General features: G+C 37.5%; 2 protein-coding genes across 14 annotated transcripts in view; one reads left to right on the top strand and one right to left on the bottom strand.

Annotated features, from left to right (window-relative positions):
* Positions 1-22,777, bottom strand: part of PPHLN1 (periphilin 1) — a 182,178-nt gene that overhangs the window by 144,621 nt on the left and 14,780 nt on the right. For 3 of the 12 annotated variants that reach the window (XM_077753214.1, XM_077753212.1, XM_077753222.1), the window contains exons 1-2: positions 3,351-3,376; positions 2,495-2,763 (exon numbers count right to left, since the gene is read on the bottom strand). The exons of 2 other annotated variants lie outside the window; for them this stretch is intronic. Coding sequence is in view for 4 of the 10 variants with exons in the window: in XM_077753212.1 (XP_077609338.1) it covers positions 2,495-2,534 (40 nt within the window). In the remaining 6 variants the exon portion in view is untranslated. Of the gene's footprint in view, positions 1-2,494; positions 2,764-3,090; positions 3,111-3,154; positions 3,286-3,350; positions 3,417-22,777 lie in introns of those variants that run through there. 7 more of the 12 variants (XM_077753217.1, XM_077753224.1, XM_077753215.1 and 4 more) reach the window with 5 other exon arrangements.
* On the top strand, positions 3,469-19,149 carry ZCRB1 (zinc finger CCHC-type and RNA binding motif containing 1). 2 transcript variants are annotated; one of them, XM_077753210.1, is made up of 8 exons: positions 3,469-3,657; positions 4,704-4,789; positions 7,009-7,037; positions 13,751-13,862; positions 14,216-14,323; positions 16,823-16,935; positions 17,033-17,108; positions 18,554-19,149. In XM_077753210.1, the coding sequence occupies exons 2-8, from the start codon at positions 4,706-4,708 to the stop codon at positions 18,683-18,685; spliced, it is 654 nt and encodes a 217-aa protein (XP_077609336.1). In that variant the 5' UTR covers positions 3,469-3,657; positions 4,704-4,705; the 3' UTR covers positions 18,686-19,149. The 2 variants fall into 2 exon arrangements, with proteins under 2 accessions (XP_077609336.1, XP_077609337.1); XM_077753211.1 differs by lacking the exon at positions 7,009-7,037.

Raw genomic sequence — 22,777 nt, 5'->3', positions numbered from 1 at the left:
GGGGGGGGGGGGGGGGGGGGGAGACTGCATGGAATAACAGGCTTTCATTTCCTCCCCTTTAGCACATCGTATCTCTCCTATCTCACATAAAGCACAGAGGCTCTGAAAAGCTCAAATCACAAAGCTAAAGCTTGGAATCAGTCAGGTATGCATAACTTTAAATTCCAAGCCCCCTTTATCATCCTGCAGTGCTTCACAAAGGAAACAGGCAAAGACAGAACAAATTCAAGGGCATTAAATGATAAAGCAAAACAAAAAACTAAAGAAGTTCACTGTAGGCTTTTAAGTCTAGAAATAAGGTGTGACAAAAATGTGCTTCCAGAAGACTGGCCGGGCAGTATACAAAATAGATTAAAGGAGAAAGAGGCTAAAGGAAAGGAGACCACTGATTGCTTCAGAATAACTATATGACTTTAAGTTATATACACTTATATATATATAAGTGTATATAACTTAAAGTGCTGCATTTTCTACTAGTTTCACAATTTCTTTGACTTTTCAGGGCTTTCAGGATACCTCTTATATAAGCCCCCCTGTAATGTATTAAACTTAGGAAATTGACTGTTCAGGGTAAGTGATCAAGTAACTGACATTATCAAAGTAGACAAAAATACCAGATGTTTGCTTATGTATGTCTACAAATCTAAATCTTACTTCAGTCTTAACTGATCAGCCTCCTTCCAGTCTTTCACCCTCCGTTTCACCTTTAAAAAGGGATACTCAGTTAACTTTGCTGATACATCATCCATACCTGAACTTTTCTTGATCAAGAATCCAAATTGCTTCACATTTATTAGCTGTAACAAATCCAAACTCCTCTGCCCTCTATATGATCCTTCTATCATCTCACCTAAACTCCAGTTCTCTCCAAAAAGATCATTCATGCCAGCTTCCTCACTGTGCCACTAAATAACACACACCACCCTGGAGCTGTTTGACATATTTCCAAAATACAATACCTCCTTCCATTCTTACTCAACTTCAAACCATCCATGAAGGCTCAGCTCAAAATCTAGTATTCTCCTCAAAGCCCATTTCTAAGCCCTACAACACTAAAACAGATCTCAAACTGGTGACTGGTAGGCCACTACTGATGTGTGTCTGGCCCAGGTTTGTTTGTTTCTTTAAATCAAACTTTATTCCAGGGACACGCGGGTGGCTCAGTCAGTTAGGTGTCTGACTTCAACTCAGGTCTCACAGTTCATGGGTTCAAGCCCCATGTCCAGCTCTGTGCAGATAGCTCAGAATCTGGAGCCTGCTTCAGATTCTGTCTCCCCCTCTCTCTCTGCTCTACCCCACTCATGGGGGGGGGCTCGCTCTCTCTCACAAACATTTAAAACCTTTAAAAAAAAAAACAAAAACACTTTATTCCACTGACAACACTCAACTGGGAGAGATTACTTTTAAAAATTGTATTTTCAACTGTTATTGAAAAAACATGCTCTGGTAATCTGGAATCCTGTTCACACAGCCACTATCAGCTGAAGCTAAACAGCAGCCAACCCCTTTCCAAAGATTCCTCCATTTTAAAGTCAGAGGACATGTCAACTGCCTGACTTCTGAGACTGCACCTGCAGAAGCTGCAATCAAAGAAATACCTGGGGGCACCTGGGTGGCTTAGTCGGTTAAGCGTCCAACTTCGGGTCAGGTCATGATCTCACGGTTGGTGAGTTGGAGTCCCGAGTCCGGCTCTGTGCTGACAGCTTAGAGCCTGGAGCTGCTTCAGATTCTGTGTCTCACTCTTTCTCTCTGCCCCTCCCCTACTCATTTTCTTTCTCTGTGTGTGTGTCTCTCTCTCTCTCAAAAATAAATAAACATTAAAAAAAAAATACCTAACTGCCTGTTAGGCACTGGAGTTACAAAAATAAGACAAATAACAGTCCCTCCTCCACAGCCTAGCTTAGTAGAGAAGGCAAAGAGAGAAGCAATTAAATAGGATACATGTGGTCAGTGCTATGATGAGGAAAGTAGAGGGCATTTAGCACATGGCCCACGGGTACTTAACTCTCTTGAGGGAGGGGGCGGTTTAGAAAACACCGCTCTAAGTTACAGGAAAACTGAAAAAGTTTAGCAGGTGTAGGAATTATCCACAAAGAGGTAGAAGAAACGTCAGAGAAATCAAATGCCTCAGAGAGAAAAGAACCTCCACAAAACCATGGGGGCAGGAAAAATATTCTGAGGAAGTGAAATCAGTTCAATATGGCAAGACCCATCACTTAAAATTAAATGCAAGTGTTAGAGAAAGGACTCAACTGAAAGGGCTGAAGGCAAAAGCCAAGTGTTAGTTATAGTCCAAGATGAGAGAATTTCCATAAAGAGGTTGACAATAAAGAGTTTGTTAAGCAGGGAATCAGAGATTCAGTGAACGCAGCTGTCCTGTTGAGGCGCGAAATGTGTAAGAAGAGGGAGAAACAGCGCTAGCCTAAACAAGGGAGAAGGAAGCAGAAAGCAGCATGGGAATGCGGGTGTAGCATAGAAGACCAACCGGGCTTACATCTTGGGCGGTAACCAAAAATAACGGGGATGTGAAGCATAGTAGTTTTTGGCTGGCCACAAGTTTGCCAAGAGAATTAGTCCCAGCAGTCCCCTGGTGGATGTGGAGGCATCCAAGCCCCTCAAAATTCAGCTGCGCCCTGGATGCACTTCCTTCCTTCTAGAAGATATCCGCTTCAATCTGGATTGAAGACTCCAGGAGAGGTTCTGGATTCCAGGCTGCTGGCACGCAGGCTCCCAGGGAAGGGTCAGAGGCCTGGTCTGTGTGTGCTGGTGGGTAGAAGTATAAACTACCTTGCATTAGTTTGTGAGTTTTCTGCGGGAATGACGGGCCCGTTTACTTCCTCAAGATAAGAAGCAGTGTGCGCCCATCACAGACTTACAGAACAGAAAAAGGCGCCAAGAAGTCCAACATTTGTCCATACCAACACCCAAGATGAGTCATTCTGTGAATCCAAGTTGACCTGGTCTCCCAACTAGACTGAGATATCCACCAGAAAAAGGCCTGTTTTACACTTTTTGTAGCTCTCAAAGTGCCTAACACCTAACTGGGTACATCGAACACATTCTATAAACTTAACCGACTTCCTAACTGACCTTGGGTCACTGAAGTTACCTAGTTCAGTCCTCTTTATACATAAGACGCTTAAGAGAAGCAAACCTGTGCCTCAGACTCAACAGTTTCCTTTATTCCAAACTCCACTGCGTCTCTACACCCTCAACCGCAAGGGCACGATTCAAATGCAACGGGAGCCTCTTGTCCCGCCACGGAAAACACCCGCCCTCCCGCTCTCCTCGGGGGTAGCAGCCCGCGCGCTCGGCCCCGTGCACCTCTCGGAAAGGCGTAAGGCGCTCACCGACTCTGAGCCACCGGGAGACCCCGTAAACGTAGCCGTCCGCTCGTCGCCGCTCTCTTAGGCATGCACTTCCGGCGCGCTCAAGAACGTCAGCAAGAGCGCCCGCCTCTGGTCCCGCCTCCGGTGCCTGGGTCTAGCTCCCGCCAGGAAGAGGCGTTGCTCTCGCTGCCTTCGTACTCTTCGGCGCCTGACCCCTCCCCGGACCCGTGATGCCAAGGCCCCTGCGGGGGACGAGGAAGAGTCGGGCGTGAGCCCCAGCTGAGTGGAGGGCTCGCGGTCTAGTCTCCCCGGCCCGCCCCACCTCAAGGTAAACGCCTCTCAGCTGCGGGCTTTCTCCCAGCGAGGCCCCACCCGGACCCGGCCTCTAAAACGATCTACCCCTCTCCCCCCGCATCTTTTTTATTCCGGGCCATTTACCTTTCATTGCCCGCCTTCTCAGTTCTCACCAGAACGGCTAATGTATATTTTCAAACGGGAAACTTTTAAGATGTTGAGTTCCTGAAGTTATCTAATAAACTCCCCCAAAACATTTCAAAGCATCTAGCAATTTTCTCATTACTCCGCGAATTGGCATCCCTTAAAGTCAGCATTTTGCTATTTGTGATGTCCCCTACCCCCATCTCACGTACACACCATAACACGCTTTTTAAATCGAAAATTTGAACCCGGTTGAGTACCACATAATTTTCACAGATAATTGCTTTGTAAAATACGCAGTGAAAATTACCAATTATATCTGTAAACTAAAAATACATACACAGTTCAGTATCTTTCAAGGTACTGAAACCTATTCATATAGTAAAATGTATCGTTTATTTATCATTAATATGCAAAATAATGATTTGAAAAATTTACACCATTAAAATGTGAGGCTAAAATTTTCTCTTAACATCACTTCAGAAAAAAATATTAAAACAACCAAAAAGGTACCCAAAACCAAAGCATTAGTAAAAATGAGCCGCTGAGGTTTTTCGGAGCTACAAGATTCTTTCTGTTGTGGTAGGCAAGGTATGAAACCTTATGGAAAAGCACTTTCTTGATCTTAGCCCCAGAGAAGGTTAACAGTTTTTTATTCATCTGTTTAAAATTCATTCTTCCTTCACACCATTATCCAGCACTGGGATGGTTAGTGTAAGGGCTCTGCTTGAAAGAAGGACCAGAAGGGTCTTTGAAGTGGTGTCTGGTGAGACGAAATTACTTAATTCACCCAGCTGGAGTCAATCCTTCTAATCCCAAAAAGTGAGGAAGGTGTATTAAATACGGCATAATTACATTATTGATTGTCTATACTGGTTTTGCTTGGAATGAAGAATACATGGTTTAGATTGCTTTTGGGTTTGTTTTCCTTTTTAGAAATGAGTGGTGGATTGGCCCCAAGTAAAAGCACAGTGTATGTATCCAACTTGCCCTTTTCCCTGACCAACAATGACTTATACCGGGTAAGTAACTTCTAGTACAACCATCTACTGAATTTTCTATTTGAAGTACAAATGTACCTTAAGCAAACAGTTCTTTTTGGCAAAATTCTTAGTAAGTACATTACAATGCACTGAAGCCATGAATAGCAAAGACCTCTGTTGCAAACATAAGTAAAAAATTAACAATTTTATAATTTCCAATGCAAGTTTGCAGTGCTTTCATGGAGAATAACAAGTTCTTTATAAACACAGAAGACACAGCTAGCCTCATGACATGGGAGCAATTTATGATAGGTTGAATTTCCTGATTGCTAATTTGACTTTTTGAAACTGGTGGGGTAGAGGTTTTGGACACAAGGGCCGATAAAAGCAAACAGATCCCTTTACTAACCCTCAAATTCTGAAAGGATATTTTAATTTATATTTATGTTAGAAATTTAACCATTTAATAAATGTTGTTTTCAATTCAGAATAAGGGTAATTGAGGGAGGAAACGCCAACATCATCTTTCTCCTCTCCACCTTACAGAAAACAAAATTTCCTGCTGTCCCTGTCCTGCAGATGAGTGGTTGAGAGGAACTGGAAGGAATGAATCCTTTCTTCCAAGTGTGCCCTCTTCTCTCTGCTTCTTTGGGTAGATGTTAAGTACAGAGATGGTGCATAGGTGATACATAGTATTTGATTAATTGAGATAGCTGAGTCTCAAAAAACAGAGAAAACGAATTTCAGCTCTTTCTTTGCATCAAAAGAGAGATGTGTCTGTATGTATTGAACACTTAACCTATGCTGAACACTCTTAGAAATACTGAGAACATGGCAATGAACAAAAAGATGAAAATCCATCTTGGGACTCATAACATAGCAAGATTAAAAAAATGTGAAATATAAAAAAGTCAAATGATATTATTATTTGGATACTAAGTTAATGCTAAGATGTCAGATGCTGAGGAGTAAAAATAAAGGCGGTTGGGGCGACTGGGTAGCTCAGTTGATTAAGCGTCCAACTTTGGTTCAGGTCATAATCTCACGGTTCGTGAGTCTGAGCCCCGCATCAGGCTCTGCTGATGCTTGGAGCCTGGAGCCTACCTTGGATTCTGTGTCTCCCTCTCTCTCTGCCCCTTCCCCACTCGCATTCTGTGTCTCTCTCAAAAATAAACATTAAAAAAAAATAAAGAAGGTTATTAAATGTTAGGTCAGGAATGGTGGTAAAATTTTACATGGACAGTCTAAAGCCCTTATTGAGAAGGTGACTTTTGAATAAAAACCTAAAGAAAGAAAGAGGCAGCTGTGTGGATGTCTGGAGGAAAAGCATTTCAGGCACAGAGTAAATCAAGTACAGAGAAGAGGAAGGGCTATTAGGAGGTAAGCCAGTTCAGGTGTGCCTTGTAGGGCCTACATATATCATGGTAAGGACTCTGAGTGGAATAAACGATTAGAAAGTCTTACACAGAAAACTGTATTGGTCTTCAAGATTCACTGTTGCTAACTCTGCAGACCAGTTATACTACGTTCCAGCATTACACAACTTAATCATAAAACTCAGTTGATTGTGTAAATATCAATGTATTCTGAAATGCTTTTCTAAGACATAATAAATAGGAACTATTAGTATATAGGTAGTGGCTGAAACAGAAATAGATGAGATTGCTTAGGGTAAAGATATAGAAGTAAAAGGAAAAATAAGGCCCAACCATGAAGAACTACCAGAAAAAGGATGGGCAAAAGAATATAGACTGATGGGAGTGCATTTTTCATTATAGAAGCTTTTTTGTTTTACATTTTGTTTTATAAGCAGTCTAAGGATCTGCCTTCTGAAATAGTGATTGTTTAATGGGGTAGACTAGTAATAATGATATCCCACAGCACTGATATTTACAGCACATGGTTTCTCTGGGGCTGCGGTGGGGTTGATAGTTGCCATGGATATACCACAGGGACACAGCAGCTGTGCAGTGTATGCCTTCAGCATGCCAACATAAAGAGAGGGGTTGTTTCTCTGTATGCACTCTTTTGTTAGAAATTTAGGAACTGGGACAGATACCTGTGATTCCAAGGACAGATAAGAATATTATTCTAGTCAATAAAAAAAATGTATCTCCCTAGGCCTGCTTTACAGAATAAAGGCTAAAAGTTTTCACAAGCTTTAACAAAGAATGTGTTCAATTTATACAACCTGAAAATTTAATGTGTCTTATGATTTTAAATTAAATTGTAAGTTATTATGTGGTCTTTTGTTTCAGATATTTTCCAAATATGGCAAAGTTGTAAAGTAAGTATGCACATCAAATTTTGAAACTTCAATTAAAAGTTTATCTAAACTTACTTTTCCATTTTTTTAAGGTTTATTATTTTTCCATTAAAACAGATATTTGATATAACAAAGAAAAATAGTATTTTTTGGTCATTTTGCTGAACATATAAACATGTATAGATAATTTTTTCAAAGATTCAATTCTATACATGCAATTTTGTTGTCTTTTTTTTTTAATGGGTATTTATTTTTGATAGACCATGCAAGTGGGGGAAGAGGGAGGGAGGCAGAGAGACAGAAAGACACACAGAATCCAAAGCAGGCTCCAGACTCTGAGCCGTCAGCACAGCTCTTGATGGCCGGGCTCAGACTCCCAAACCATGAGATCATGACTTGAGCCAAAGTTGGATGCTTAACTGACTGAGCCGCCCGGTGCCCTATTGTCTTTTTTAAACTTGACATAATACTATAAACATGAGGTGAAAGATACACCCTCATATTGAAGGATTTCTTGGTATTGCTTTATGTATCATAATTTATTAAAACAACATAATTTCTTACCATATTACTAAGAACTAAAACTGATGCTGTTATACAATAGAAGACCTAAATTAAAAGCTCTGATTAAGTACATATTTTGGTTACTAGAAGGTATGTTATCAAGTATACCATAAGTGGATTTCATTTGTCAGATAAGTAGAATATAAAAAATACTTCAATGCATATGACATTCAGAGTGCTTATGAAACTGATAAATAGAAAACATGTTCTCTCCTTTCATAGAAAGAGATCCAACTGGAAAGACTGGAAAGATACCAAAATGGTAGAGATGGTATCATTTGGGGCTGAAAGTTACCAAAGGACAAAAAGAACTTCTCATATTCACTCTTTTATTTTTTTTAAGTTTATTTATTTTGAGAGAAGGAGGAAGCATGAGCAGTGAGGGCAGAGAGAGAGAGGGTACACACGCGCAAGCGAACATGAATGGGGGAGGGGCAAAGAGAAAGTGGGGGAGAGAATCCCAAGCAGGCTCCAGGTAGTCAGCACAGAGCCCTACACAGGACTGGAACTCTTGAACCAAGATTATGACCTGAGCCAAACGAAATCCAGGGTCAGATACTCAACTGACTGAGCCATCCAGGCACCCCTAATTCACTTTTTAAATCAATCATGCAACTATATTATAGGGCAAAGAAATAAAAGCAAGATATTAACATTCTAACTATCTTATAACCAGTATATATTCCAGTATAAATTTAAAATTGTATTTAAAATCCCAAGAATTTAGAGCATATTTATCTTGGCCAATCTTTTTTTTTTTTCCCTAGCTTTGGATGAATGGATATTAAACAGTTGAAGTTCATCTGCATCCTGAAGTTAATTTCTTTTAAACTTGCTCTTTTACTAAGAAAATCATCAAAAATGCTTCTGGGTAAACTTCAGGTCTTCAGAATTTTGAAAAATCATTATTATTAGTCAAAGCACTAATAATGATATTTAACAATGAGTACATAAATATGCTAGGCATCATTCTAATCTTATATATATTAACTCATTAAATTCTCACTACTACCTTTTAAGATAGATAAATACTATTATTATCCTAATATTATAAATAACAAAATTGAAGCACACAATAAACCTAAAATCATATTGCTAGTTAGTGGTGCACACAAGATTTGAAAACCAACAGTTTGACTTTCCCTTAACCATTTTGTTACCTTTTCTTGGGTTTTCTCATCTGTCAGAATCTCTGAATGAATTTCCATATGAGTATATAATTATAAACCGTGAGAATGCTATGAAGTCAAAGACAGAGTTATAAGCACCTATAAACAGGGAAAACCTGATCTAGTCTGGATAGTCAGGGAAGGTTTACCTAGATCCGTATCCTTTGAATTGAAACCTAAAGGCTGAGTAAAAGGTAGGCAAAAAGAATGGGAAGAACATTTTAGGTAGAGGGAATAGCTTGTGCAAAGGCCTTGGGGAAAGAGAAAAAGTGAGATCAAGAAACAGAAGGCCAGGGCACCTGGGTTGCTCAGTCAGTTGAGCATCTGACTTCAACTCAGGTCATGATTTCTCCATTTGTGGGTTCGAGCCCCATGTCAGGCTCTCTCCTCTCAGCACAGAGTGCACTTCAGATCCTCTGTCCCCCTCTCTGTCTGTCCCTCTACCTCTGGTGTGGGCGCTCTCTCTGTCTCTGTCTCTCAAAAATATTTAAAAAAAAAAAAAGAAGAAAGAAAGAAACAAGGCCAATATGACTAGAAATGCGTAAACAAGAGGGAGAAAGCACAAGATGAGTCTAGAGATGGAAACAGGTTCCTAATCTTTCTTCTTGGCCATGTTCTAAGATACTTGGTTTTCACCCTAAGAATACCGGGAATTCACTGGTAAAGAATTTTACATGAGAGAGTGACATAATTTGAATTTTTAGAAGCTTATTCTGGCTTCAGTGTAGGAATTAGTTTGGAGGGAAACAAAAGCAGATGCTGGGAGATCAGTGAAAAAAAGCTATAACCATAGCCCAAGAGAGAAATGTGGACCAAGATGGTATAGGGAGAGAGGCAGAGACTGGTCAGATTTGAGAGGTCATAGGACGTAAAATGGTAATACTTAGTGATGTACTTACTTTGTATGTCAGGGTTAGGTGAGTGAGAAGGAGGTGTTTTCATAACACTGAGGTTTCCCAGAATAATGTCTCCTTCATACTGTGACCTTAAACGAGTACATCTCATGCTAGAAACATGGGAATCAATCTAGATTTTGTACTTTCTAACCTTTGGTGTAATAATTTTTTTTTTTCTTTTTAACCATAGAAGGTATCTCTTTCAAAGTAGTGTATTGTAATTGGATTATAGGTTTCTCTACTCTAGAGTCTAAGCTTTTTTCTGAAAATAAAAGCCTGGTCCTATGGCCTTTAATTATCAGTGCTTATAGTGCCTAGGCTTGAGGCTAATAGGGTGACTGACTAACCACATGAATAAACAAATAGATGCGCTCTTTTTGAGAAACCAGATTCCTATTTGTATCTTTTTGTTTTCACATACTGAGCTAGGCTTAATAGAGGTTACAAAGACAATCTTAAAGGAGTTTATATTAAAATACGTCAGATGGGGTATGATTTTTACATGAATAGATTTCAGTAAAGACTAGCAGAAAGGAGGAGAAATTATTTCCAGGTAAAGAGATTAGAGAACCAACATGTTCTGAACTCTGAAAAATGAGTAAACATTGGATTAGCAACAATTGAGAGCTGAAAAGAGAAGCCATGTGAATAAAGGCACCAATCTGGAATTGTACAGGCCATGCTTCATGAACATTGAGCAGTTTTTTGTGGCTATACCTCATAGTTTGTGAGTGAGAAGTAGTGAAAGTTGAGGGACGTCAAATCATAATGGACATTGATTATAGGACCAAAAAATAGGCAAATTGGAGCAACAAAGATTTTTGAGCAAAAGAATGACATGACTTTATTTACTCCTTCAATAGAGGCTCTCTCAGTTTCATATGAGAGCATTAACATCTAGGGAACTAGTAAGACTGCACCATTGAAACAGCAGTGCCATTGAGGACAAAGCTGTGGGAATGAAAAAAGGGACAGATGACTTTGGAAGCTAACTGAGGATGATTTTGAAAGCTAACACTTCTGAAATAGTACTTTAAGAAAAAAATGATTTGTGACTTTAACTGACCTTCACAAACATGCAAATTCCAAAAAGCTAAAATAACTATCTTCATATTTCTTTCAAAATTGGTTCAAAAGCTTCCTGGATATGGGGCGCCTGTGTGGCTCAGTCGGTTAGGCCTCCAACTTCGGCTCAGGTCATGATCTCAGGGTTTGTAGGTTTGAGCCCTGTGTTGGGCTCTGTCCTGACAGCTAGCTCAGAGCCTGGCGCCCGCTTCAGATAATGTATCTCCCTCTCTCTCTAACCCTCCCCTGCTCATGCTGTCTCTCTCTCTCTCAGAAATAAATAAAAACATTGAAAAAAAAAACAGTTTCCTGGATATCCTCAATTAACTGTGGTGACTCTGAACAAGTTTCGTCAAGTGTTTGTCTTCTCTTCTTTCCTGCTAAGCCTAATGAATAGCAGATGCACTCTTCTCAGAAACTAAACCATTTTGCCCATTTTGCCCTACATTATTTCAACTTAGGTTTACTTTTTGAATGAAAAAAGATACCCCTTTTTCTTAATATAGTGGCATCTTTCTACCTGGCATTCCAGGGGCTATGTAAGTACCTACACCCAAATCCAAATAGCATAAATTATAACATGTGAAATGTAATAGTAAATAAAATGTTTATTTATTTGTGTCCTGTCTGTTCTCCTGTTAATTCAGATTTTAGAAAATTATTAAGCTTTGTCTGGAACCCTGCCTTTTTTTTATTTATTTTTTTTACTACTTGGAAATAATCACAAATTTATAAAAAAAGTTACAAAAATAGTATAAAGAACATCAAAATATCCTTTACCTAGATTCACCTGTTAACATTTTGCCCCATTACTTTATCATTTGTTCTCTCTCTCATGTAGGTATGTATATGTGTAGATGTGTGTATGTACATGTGTATGTATTTATATACACAGTTTGTTTTTGTGAATTATTTGAGGGTAAGCTATAAACATCATCACCCTTTACTCCTAAATACTTTAGTATTTTCTAAAATTAGGGTTATAATATCCCATAATCACAGCATGGTTACCAAATGCATAAATGTATATTGATAAAATACTTTTGTTGAATCAGTTATCCATGTTCAAGTTTCATCACTTGACCTAATAATGTCCCACATAGAATTCTTCTCNCTCTCATCTTCCCCCCCCCGCCCCCGCCATTTTGTGTTTTCCTGATGTTGTCTCATGATCACATTGGAGTTCTATGTACTCTGGGCTGCTAACTGTGTAGGTGATGTTGTATTGTGGAGTTTCATCAGGATCCATACAGTGTGCATGTGTCCCTCATTACCAATAATAAGTTTTATTGCCTAGTCAAGGTGTTGACCAATTGCTCCACTGTAGAATTACTTTTTTTCCCCTTTGCAACTAATAAACAGTCTGTGAGAAACATTCTTAATGTAAATATCCTGTTCCACATAAAAATTTCATTTAAATTTAGTATTTATTCATCAAGAAATCATCTTGTCTGATCCAGTCTTCGTTATGATTGTTGCAAATAGTGATTTTCCAACTCTAGCACTTCTTTGACATTCTGCTGTAAGCAAAAACCCTCCCTTATCCCCCATTCATTTATTTGATGTGGACTTATAAATTACAACTTTTTTCCTGTGGTTTATAACTTATTACTGTACTTAATTATTTTGGCACTCAAATTGTCCTAGATCTGGCCAGTGCAAGCTCCTTTAAGATGGCTTCTATATTCCTATGCTGTGCCCCATCATTTCTTTTTTTTTTTTTTTTTAAAGTACTTCCTTTTTGGCATAATAAGGTGTTCCAAGTTCATCCCGTACCTACTATAGCCCAGACTTGGGATCACCATTTCTCCAGAGAGCCCTATTGAACACTGATTTTTAAGGTATATTTAATCGTATATAATGAGCAAGGGGTGCACCTAGGTGGCTCAGTCGGTTAAGCATCCAACTTCAGCTCAGGCCATGACTTCATGGTTCATAAGTTTGAGCCCCACATTGGGCTTTGTGCTGACAGCTCAGGGCCTGGAGCCTGCTTCAGATTTTGTCTACCCCTTCTCTCTGCGCCATCCCCCCCCCCTCCCCCCCCCCAGCTTATTCTCTCTCTCTCTCTCTCCCTTCCTCAAAAAGAAACATTAAAAAAATTTTTTTTAATGCACAAAGGTCAGAAGAAAGAACAGTTTCTGTGCTCTTATCATCCCTATCACTAGCTAAGAACTATAGAACTGGAGATTCTTAATAGGTGATGGAGATTAAGGAGTACACTTGCTGTAATGAGCACTGGTTGTTGTATGGAAGTGTTGAATCACTACATTGTACACCTGAAAACTATTACACTCTGTGTTAAATAACCGGAATTTAAATAAAAACTTTAAAAAAAAAATTTTTTTTTAATGTTTTATTTCCAGGAGAGAGAGAGAGACAGCGTGAGCAGGGGAGGGTCAGAGAGAGAGGGAGTCACAGACTGAAACAGGCTCCAGGCTCTGAGCTGGCAGTCAGCACAGAGCCCGACGCGGGGCTCGAACCCACGAACCGCGAGATCATGACCTAAGCGAAAGTCGGACGCTTAACCGACTAAGCCACCCAGGTGCCCCTTAAATAAAAACTTTTTTAAAGAAGAATATCAATATAGTTAGATTCTAAAACCTAGGAAAAATAATTTAAGTAAATTACTTTTTGCATAGAAGAGAATACCTCAGTTTTGTTTTTTCCTGTAGAGTGAGGGAATCAGTGGGAAAAAGGAATTATGCTTACTCTTCAAGATTCTGTTCTCTCTGTAATCTCCTTACTTCATTCTTCAATCTCTGAGTAATGTTTGACCCTCTAGGTACTTTCAGGTACTTCTGTCATAGCTGTGTTCACTTTTGTTAAATTATTATCACATTTTCTCATTTCCATTCTTCTTTGGAAGAAGATACCCCATAACTTTGAAGAAATAGTTGATTTATCAACTGTATATAATCTCTTACTCTGTAAATGTTTTATTAACCCTTTTTTGAATACTTCGATTTTCCAAGTGTTCGTTAATATGTTTTATTTATTGCTGCCTTGTTATTTTTAACTGGCTATTTGTTTATGCCTTAAGGGTTACTATAATGAAAGATAAAGATACCAGGAGGAGTAAAGGAGTTGCATTTATTTTATTTTTGGATAAAGATTCTGCACAAAACTGTACCAGGGCAATAAACAACAAACAGGTAAGCCATTAATTCCCAACAAGATTTTTAATCCAGAAGCCTTTGTGCTCCTCCAAACCAAAAATGTAGGGTTTCAGAGGACGGTCAAGTCATGGGTATCAATAGATTCTGAGGGTATTTAACTTATAGAAAAGAGGTCAAACTGTATCGGGTACCGTAAACACTGGCAGAATCTAGGGAATAGGAATCTATCCTACAGAATATTATTTGTCACACCAGAGTAGGCAGTTAATTGCTACAGTAACCTAAAATAAAATGGAATTGAAGGCTAAAGGAAATGGAATCAAGTAACTATATAGTTTTAGGTTTCAATGAAATACATCCTTCTGCATTTATATTTTTCTCTGGTTTAGTTATTTGGTAGAGTGATAAAAGCAAGCATTGCTATAGACAATGGAAGAGCAGCTGAGTTCATCCGAAGACGTAACTACTTTGATAAATCTAAGTGTTATGAATGTGGGGTGAGTATACCTAAAACTTAATGTAATTTTCCATAGTTTAAGTTATTTTTCACACCAGTGTTTCATTTGTGCTCTCTACAACTTCTGCTGACTAAACCCAGGTTATGAAGGTTGTTTTACTTTGGGACTATCAACTCATGTAAGTAAACTAAATTAAAATGTACTATGTAAAGATAACCTGAATTGGGTAATATTTCTCCAGTTTCTAAATCTTTAAAAAATGTTAAATCAAAAAGCGCTAGACTATTTATTATTGTCTTAAAAAATTTTTGTGACCCATAATTTTTGTAATAATAGGATACTCTTTGTGTCTGTAATAGTTTTGCAATGTTTAAGCATCACAGTTCAGTGTAAACACTACCATATGACCAGCCTATCCTGTATGGGATATTGTGTTTTAAAACTTGGGAGTTTTGGGGCACCTGGGTGGCTTAGTCGGTTAAGCGTCCGACTTTCGCTTAGGTCATGATCTCGCAGTTCGTGGGTTCGGGCCCCGCGTCGGGCTCTGTGCTGACTGCCAGCTCAGAGCCTGGAGCCTGTTTCGGTCTGTGACTCCCTCTCTCTCTGACCCTCCCCTGCTCACGCTGTCTCTCTCTCTGTCTCCTAGAAATAAATAAACATTTAAAAATAAATAAATAAATAAATAAATAATAAAACTTGGGAGTTTTTTTTCCATTAGTACTGCTAATGTTTGTAACTGAACTATCGCCAAATTTTCTTGCTTAGTTCTTATAGTTTATCATTACCCATTTAAACTTTTGTTGAGTAGGAAAAATATATGCACAAGGCCCATAATAATGATGGTACCAGAAGAATATTCGTCTAGGGCTCACTGTCAATTTCCCAAATGCCTACATAAAATACTTAAAAATCAGAGTCCAGAGCTATTAATGGGGAGATGGGGTGAGGTTTACTGAGAGACATTTTCCTGGCTACAAAATCACATGGAAGATATAAAGAAATAGGTTGGGGTCCTTTCCTTCACTGCCACACTCAACCCCTTCCTCCCTGGAGATAATATATAAACAGATGGAAGGATGGTACATTCCGTCAATTCCTCTGATTCTAACACCTCTTAAGTTAGTGTTTTAGAAATTGTGTTCCAGAGTCCTGAGTTTTGTTAAAAAGAAAAGAAGGAAGGGAAGATTAGTTATGGTTAAATAGATTTGCCAGAAATCCTGGATGAATCTTTTAATCTTTTTGGTTTATGGATCCATAAATTCGTTATATTATACTTTGTACATTTTTGTATTTCTTAAAATTCTCCCTTCTCAAAATCTGCATACATTTATTTAGCCTGGTTTTCCTTTAAGTTACTTCACTCTGAAACTATTTTTATATATGGAGTATGTTGATACTATTCCAAAAACAGTTTGCAAAATGCTTATCTAAGTGCATTCACTTAGCAGTTCATTAACAGTAACATCTCTTGTGTTCAGCCATATCCCCAGATATATAAAGTACAGTCTGTTTAATGCTTTCTAACATGTACTTGAAAAGTGTGATTATTTTTCTCTTCTATTGTTCTAATCCTGGCTTAGTCTCTCCCCACACCCTTACTCTTATGTATCACTTCTTCAGTGTATTTAGTGAGCTAATTAATGTTCAGATTATAGTTCATTGTGTTATGTTTTGCAGCTCAACTGTGTTATATACTTCATTATAACAGTATGGCTAGTCTAGCCACAAATGTAATTTTAATTTGTTGCTAGCCACATTAAAAAAAGAAACAGGCAAAAATCAATGATATCTTTTTATATATTAACCCAATACATATCCAGAATATTATCATTTGAATATGTAATTAATATTTTCAAAATTAAGATATTTTACATTCTTTTTTCCTTATTGTCTTCAAAATATATATTTTACCTTTACATTGCATATCAATTCAGACAAGTTCTCAGTAGCCACAGAGAATTACAGTTAATGGCTAACAATAATTGGATAGTGCAAGTATAATCCAGATATGAGAGGAGTGAAATTAATGGGGAAAGTTTTAAAAAGAGGAAAAAATAAATAAAAATTCAAATTAAAAAAAATTTTAAAGGAAAATGGGAAAAGTGAAGACTTTAAATTTTACATTTTTTAAAAAAAACGATGTTAAGCAGCATATTGGAAGTTAATAGGAAGGTTTTGTCCCATTTTATCAAATAAGTTAAAAGTTTTACGTTAACATAGATGGTTCATTCAAACTTTGAATTGTTTTATACCCTGAATCTTGAGATTTAAGATGGTTGAAGGAAGAATACTTCTTTTGTTCTTAGTAAAACTACTAAAATACTCTTTTATTGTTAAGGTAGTTTATTGATAGTTATAACATCATAATCTCTTTTAAATGTTAAAGTAGTGGGTTTTGCTATTTCTTAATGTATATTCCTAGTGTGACAGTATTCTTTTTCAAGTTCTAAAGCCTTGAGTCATAGGGTACCAGGTAAGTTTCCATTAATAACACACAAATACAGCTTTTTTCCTTTCCTTTTTAATGTGAAACAAAAGGAAAGTGGACATTTAAGTTATGCCTGTCCTAAAAATATGCTTGGAGAACGTGAACCTCCAAAGAAGAAAGAGAAAAAGAAAAAAAAGAAAATTCCTGAACCAGAAGAAGAAATGTATGTATATCTACTCTTACTAAATACATTATTGTATTGTTTCTGTTTTTTTACTATTGGTTGAGTAAATTCTGATTTTTTGCTTTTAATAATTTAGTGAAGAAGTAGAAGAAAGTGAAGATGAAGGGGAGGATCCTGCCCTTGACAGCCTTAGTCAGGCCATAGCTTTCCAGGTACTAAACAGTTCTTTTAAAAATGCCATTGCTGCCTTGGGTTCATTGTCTTATATTCCTTGGTTGCTTTATTGATTATTTCATGTCAACCTTCGTCTCTCCTTTTACCTCTTAACTTTAGGAGACAGGGTGTTTCTCTAAGGTCTTTAGAGCAGTGAGATAGAACAATCTCCATTGGGTCTTTCTAGATTTAAGGGCCCACAACATTCTTAAATTATTATTATTTTAAATGTCTATTTATTTATTTGAGAGAGAAAGCATGAGTGGGGGAGGAGGAGGGGAGAAAAAGAGAGAGAGAGGGAAGAGAGAGAGAAGCCCAAGCAGGCTCTACACTGTCAGCATGGAGCCTAACACAGGACTCAGTCTCAGCCCATGAGATCATGACCTGAGCCAAAATCAAGAGTCAGTCGCTTTCCAGACAGCTCCCCAGGCTCCCCAGACCCCACAACATTTTCAGTATCTTTTTCTGATTTCATTATGGAATTGAGCAGAACTTTTTGATTAAAGTGAGTTTAGCCGAACAGAGAAGATTTTATTAAATTAAAGATAGGTTTTAAATGAAGCTTCAACTGACGAATGGATCAAGAAGATGTGGTTTATCTATACAATGGAATACTACATGACAATGAGAAAGAATGAAATCTGGCCATTTGTAGCAACGTGGATGGAACTTGAGGGTGTTAAGCTGAGCGAAATAAGTCAGGCAGAGAAGGACAGATACCATATGTTCTCACTTATAAGTGGATCAGGAGAAACTTAACAGAGGACCATGGGGGAGGAGAAGGGGAAAATTAGTTGGGGAGAGGGAGGGAGGCAAACCATGAGAGACCCTTGAATGCTGAGAACAAACTGAGGGCTGATGGGGGTGGGGGAGAGGGGAAGCGGGGTGATGGGCATGGAAGAGAGCACTTGTTGGGATGAGCACTGGGTGTTATATGGAAACCAACTTGACAATAAACTAGGAAAGAAAAAAAAAGAAGCTTCATTTAACAAAACCAAAAACATAGTTTTGATCATTAAAGGTCCTAATACAAGTATATGAAATTTTAGAAGGCCATATAATCTTCTAATTTCTATAAAGTTATTTTGTTTTAATGTTTGTATTTGATAAATTACAAACACATGCATTAATTCATTTTTCCTTTTAGTTAAATGATGTCATATTTTATATAACATTCCCACCTTCAGCAAGGATGGAAACTAGGCTTCATTTAATGTACCTGTTAATTAGTAGAAATTGCCTAGAATAATTTTGAGTAACACAGTGAATCTGGGACATAACTTTGGGGGCAGGAGAGGTATTCTGATGAAGTAGAAATTCTGCATGAGCTGGAGGGTGGGGAGTGTTGGCATTTATGGTATGTTTTTGCTATGTTTTGAAATAATGTACTGTAAATAAACAGATTCCTGGTTTGGTTTTGTTTGTTTTCCGAATCACATTACAGCAAGCCAAAATTGAAGAAGAACAAAAAAAATGGAAACCCAGCTCAGGGGGTCCCTCAACATCAGATGATTCAAGACGCCCAAGGATAAAGAAAAGCACATATTTCAGTGATGAGGAAGAACTGAGTGATTAAAATTATATTTATTATGTAAATATCACTAAATTTTTTTAAATCTTGAGTTCACTTGGGACTAAAGATTACTTTTAGAATTTGAACATAAAGAACACTTAGTACCAAATAATTTTTTACTATAAAATAGTTCATAGGAAATTAAAAATAATTTTAAAGTATCATGTTTCTAGCTTGCCTTAGCAGAGTAATAAAAATAAAGATTTGGTAGTAACCATTCATCTTGAAAACAGTTCATTCGAATAAAAAAGATAATAATACTATTACAGTATTGCAATTGTCATCTCAAGAAAAAAATAGTTATTAAAAAGATGTGTTTGAGAAGTTCATTATATAAGTTTATTCATGTCTGATTGCTTTACATGAAACCTTGAGATAAATTTCATCTTCAAGACAGAAACTTCGTAAAGACTGGAAAATGCTGACTGATTTATTGTTATTAACTGTTAATAAAATTTTCAAGAGAATTTTGTTTTTAAATGTGGGTGTTTTGCTATCCTCTTTCTTTTAGCTTTATCCCAACCTAGATACGTTGTAATTATCCATAAAGTATAAAGCAGCTTTAAAAGGCTTATAACCAAATAGCAGTCATTTGGACCAAATTCCATTCCCCAGAAGCAACTAACTTTTTTAGCTGTTTCCCCTCATATGTACATGCATATCGCTATATAAAATACATATATTTCTACCACTTAATTCATAAAGGAGTAAGGGAGGATTTTTCGATCTCCTATAGTAGCCCCTGCCCTCCTCCCTCTTCCCAATATGGCTATGTTAAAAGTTTTGGTTAAACCCACAGTTACTGTTTTTATTTTATGACCATGTAAATATTGCTCACTTCTGAGTCAGTGAGTGTGCTGAGATTGCTTTTTGTAGAGTTAATAATTGCCTCATTTTTTCACTTAATATCTTTTTATTTATGACTAAATCTTCCTATACCTTCTACAGATGGTTATATCTAATTTTATTAGATATAAATGGGATTATTTCTAATTTTATTAGAGAATTTTATAATTTTCTACTTTGTACATTTCTACACTGTTTGAATGCTTCTTAAAAGAACACCCATTTAGGGGCGCCTGGGTGGCTCAGTTGGTTAAGCGTCCGACTTCAGCTCAGGTCATGATCTCACGGTTCGTGGGTTTGAGCCCCACGTTGGCTCTGTGCTGACAGCTCAGAGCCTGGAGCCTGCTTCAGATTCTGTGTCTCCCTCTCTCTGCCCCTTCCCTGCTCACGTTCTGTATCTCTCAAAACTAAATACACATTAAAAAATTTTTTTAAACACCCATTTATTGTTTTAATTACTAAAAACAAAACATTTCCCCTTTGAAAACTATAAAGCCAATGAAAGTGTTAACCACTCACTAGAAAAGAATCTTCTAGATTTTCAGTGAGGAAACCAGACTAAATAATTGAATGGTGGACTCTACTTTTTGTTCCACCCATTCATTAAATTTAAAAGAAAAAAATAGGGGACAGAGTTTGCAACAAAATATAGGTAAGTTTTTATACAAATACCTTACAACAGAATAGAAAATGAGCTAGTGAATATGTACAAAATAAAAACTAAATGAAAAGTATTCTTTATCATTAGTTACTATTAGAACCAGAACATTTTTTATATAATTAAAAAAAATCAGGGGCGCCTGGGTGGCTGAGTCAGTTAAGCATCTGACTTTGGCTCAGGTCATGATCTCACAGTTCATGGATTCAAGCCCCGCGTCAGGCTCTGTGCTGTTAGCTAGCTCAGAGCCTGGAGCCTGCTTTGGATTCTGTATCTCGCTCTCTCTCTGACCCTTCCCTGCTCATGCTGCCCCCACCCCCTCCCTCCCTCTCTCCCTCTCTCAGAAATAAAACATTAAAAAAAATTTTTAAGAAAATCAGTGGTGATGAAGATGACATAACAGTACGTGTAGTATTGTAAACTGGCTAGTTGCTGAAGGGTAATTTAACAATAAGTATTAAATATGTTTGTTTAAACCAGAAATTATATTCTGTTTTATCCTCAGGTCCTAGTCAGAAATACAGGTATATATGTGTAAAGCTATATGTTATTTAAAATTCAAAACATAATTAAATACCAACAAAAAATAATCAAAGCATGATATATCATCCAAAATGATAGATTATTAGGAAGCATCAAAATGTTTCAGAGTTCCTACTGGTATAGGAGAATTCTGGATATGATGTCAGTTGCAAAATTATCTGTTATGTATAGATACATATATGCATATGGATGGAAAAGTTTACTACTAAAGTAGTAATGCATAATAGTTAAAGTATAGTTTCTTCCCATTTGCAACAATGTGGAAGGAACTAGAGTGTATTATGCTGCGTGAAATAAGTCAGAGAAAGACAAATACATGATTCCACTCATGTGGAATTTGAGAAACTTAATATGAACATAGGGGAAGGAAATGAAAATATAAAATAAAAACAGGCAAAACATAAGATACTTTTGGGGGTGAAGGGGGACTGGGTTAAATGGGTGACGGGCATTAAGGAGGGCACTTGTTGGGATGAGCACTGGCTGTTAATATGTTAAGTGATGAATCACACTGGGTTCTACTCCTGAAGCCAACACTACACTGTGTATTAACTAAATTGAGAATAAAATATATACATATAGTTTCTTTTGACAGAGATATGTAGGTTCTCATGGCCATGTTGGCTGATGTCCTTGGGCCATTTACTTAACCTGAGTTATTTGAAAAATAAAAAGGTACAAAAAACATAAAAGGACAAGTGTATGATTTTACTTACATGATGAATACTTAGAATAGGCAAATTCATATAGACAGAAAATAGACTAGAGGTTACCAGGGACTGGGAGAGAAAGGGGAAAAGGGACTGTTAGTATTGGGTAGAGTTTTTGTTAGAGATGATGAAGTTTAGGGTATAAATAGTGGTGATGGTTATATAATGTTGTGAATATACCTTTAATGTCCTGAATTGTATGCTTAAAAATGGTTAAAATGGTAAATTTTATCTTATGTATATTTTACCACACAAATGTATAAACATAACTGGTTGAAAATTTTGTGTAAAGAGCAGTTAGGCCCCCAGGACCCCCCCCCCCCCCCGTGGGTCACCCCTTATTCGTGGCAAGCCATGACATCTGCAATATCCTTTCCCTGCTGATGTTCAAAACACTAGCAGATAGGCTCATTCACCGCAGAGGATTGAGGGGTCCTTCCCAGGAGAAAAGATAGACACTGGATATTTGGGGCCCTAAAGAAAAAGTTCACTATTAAAGTCCCGCAGGTTAATATACCCAAGACAGTGGCAGTGCTAGATGCTTCTGTTCAGCTTTTTAGTGTTTCACATTCAAATATGAATAGATAGTCATCAACAAACTTTTGAGGAAAGCTCCAACCCAATAGTGATCCAAATGACCAGACCAAAAAAAGCTTAGAGGAGCTGAAGCATTCTGATTTTAAAAATTTATCTAGCCCCATGGGTTTCAGAGAAAGGGGCAATGGACCTGTAATAAACTGGGTGATTTCTAATATGAAAGTATTTGCCAATCAGAAAATGCCCATCTTAATAGATATGTCTTCTTTCCTTCTGCATTTATAAACTCAATTGCTTTTTTTAATTTTTTTTTTAGTTTTATTTATTTCTGAGAGAGAGACGGGATGACATAAAATCTGAAACAGGCTCCAGGCTCTACGCTGGCAGTCAGCACAGAGCCCGATGCAGGGCTCACACCCACAAACTGTGAGATCATGACCTATGCTGAAGTTGGACGCTTAACCAACTGAGCCACCCAGGCGCCCCACTCAATTGCTTTTTTTAAAAGTTTATTTTATTTTTGAGAGAGAGAGTGAGCATGAGAATATGCACACAAGCATGGAAGGGGCAGAGAGAAAGATTGAGAGAGAGAGAATCCCAGTCTCCATGCTGTGAGCTCAGAGCCTGATGCAGGGCTTGAACCCACAATCCTAGGATCATGACAGCCAAAATCAAGAGTTGGACATTCAACCAACTGAGCTACCCAGGTGCTCAACTGCTTTTTTGACTAGATGTCAATTTTATTTTTATTTTGTTTTATTTTATTTTACTTTATTTTATTTTATTTTATTTTATTTTTTT

Source organism: Crocuta crocuta, unplaced genomic scaffold, assembly GCF_008692635.1.
Source record: "Crocuta crocuta isolate KB4526 unplaced genomic scaffold, BGI_CrCroc_1.0 scaffold30, whole genome shotgun sequence".
NCBI classification, from domain to species: domain Eukaryota; kingdom Metazoa; phylum Chordata; class Mammalia; order Carnivora; family Hyaenidae; genus Crocuta; species Crocuta crocuta.
Note: the sequence above shows the minus strand (reverse complement) of the source record. Positions and strands in the feature narration are given on the sequence as shown.

Bases quoted from the DNA above. Each gene is read 5' to 3' on its own strand.
- ZCRB1 (XM_077753210.1), top strand. From the start codon at position 4,706: ATGAGTGGTGGATTGGCCCCAAGTAAAAGCACAGTGTATGTATCCAAC. The intron at 4,790-7,008 runs GTAAGTAACTTC...CTTTTGTTTCAG, and splicing joins CCAACAATGACTTATACCGG to ATATTTTCCAAATATGGCAA. The intron at 14,324-16,822 runs GTGAGTATACCT...GTGAAACAAAAG, and splicing joins CTAAGTGTTATGAATGTGGG to GAAAGTGGACATTTAAGTTA.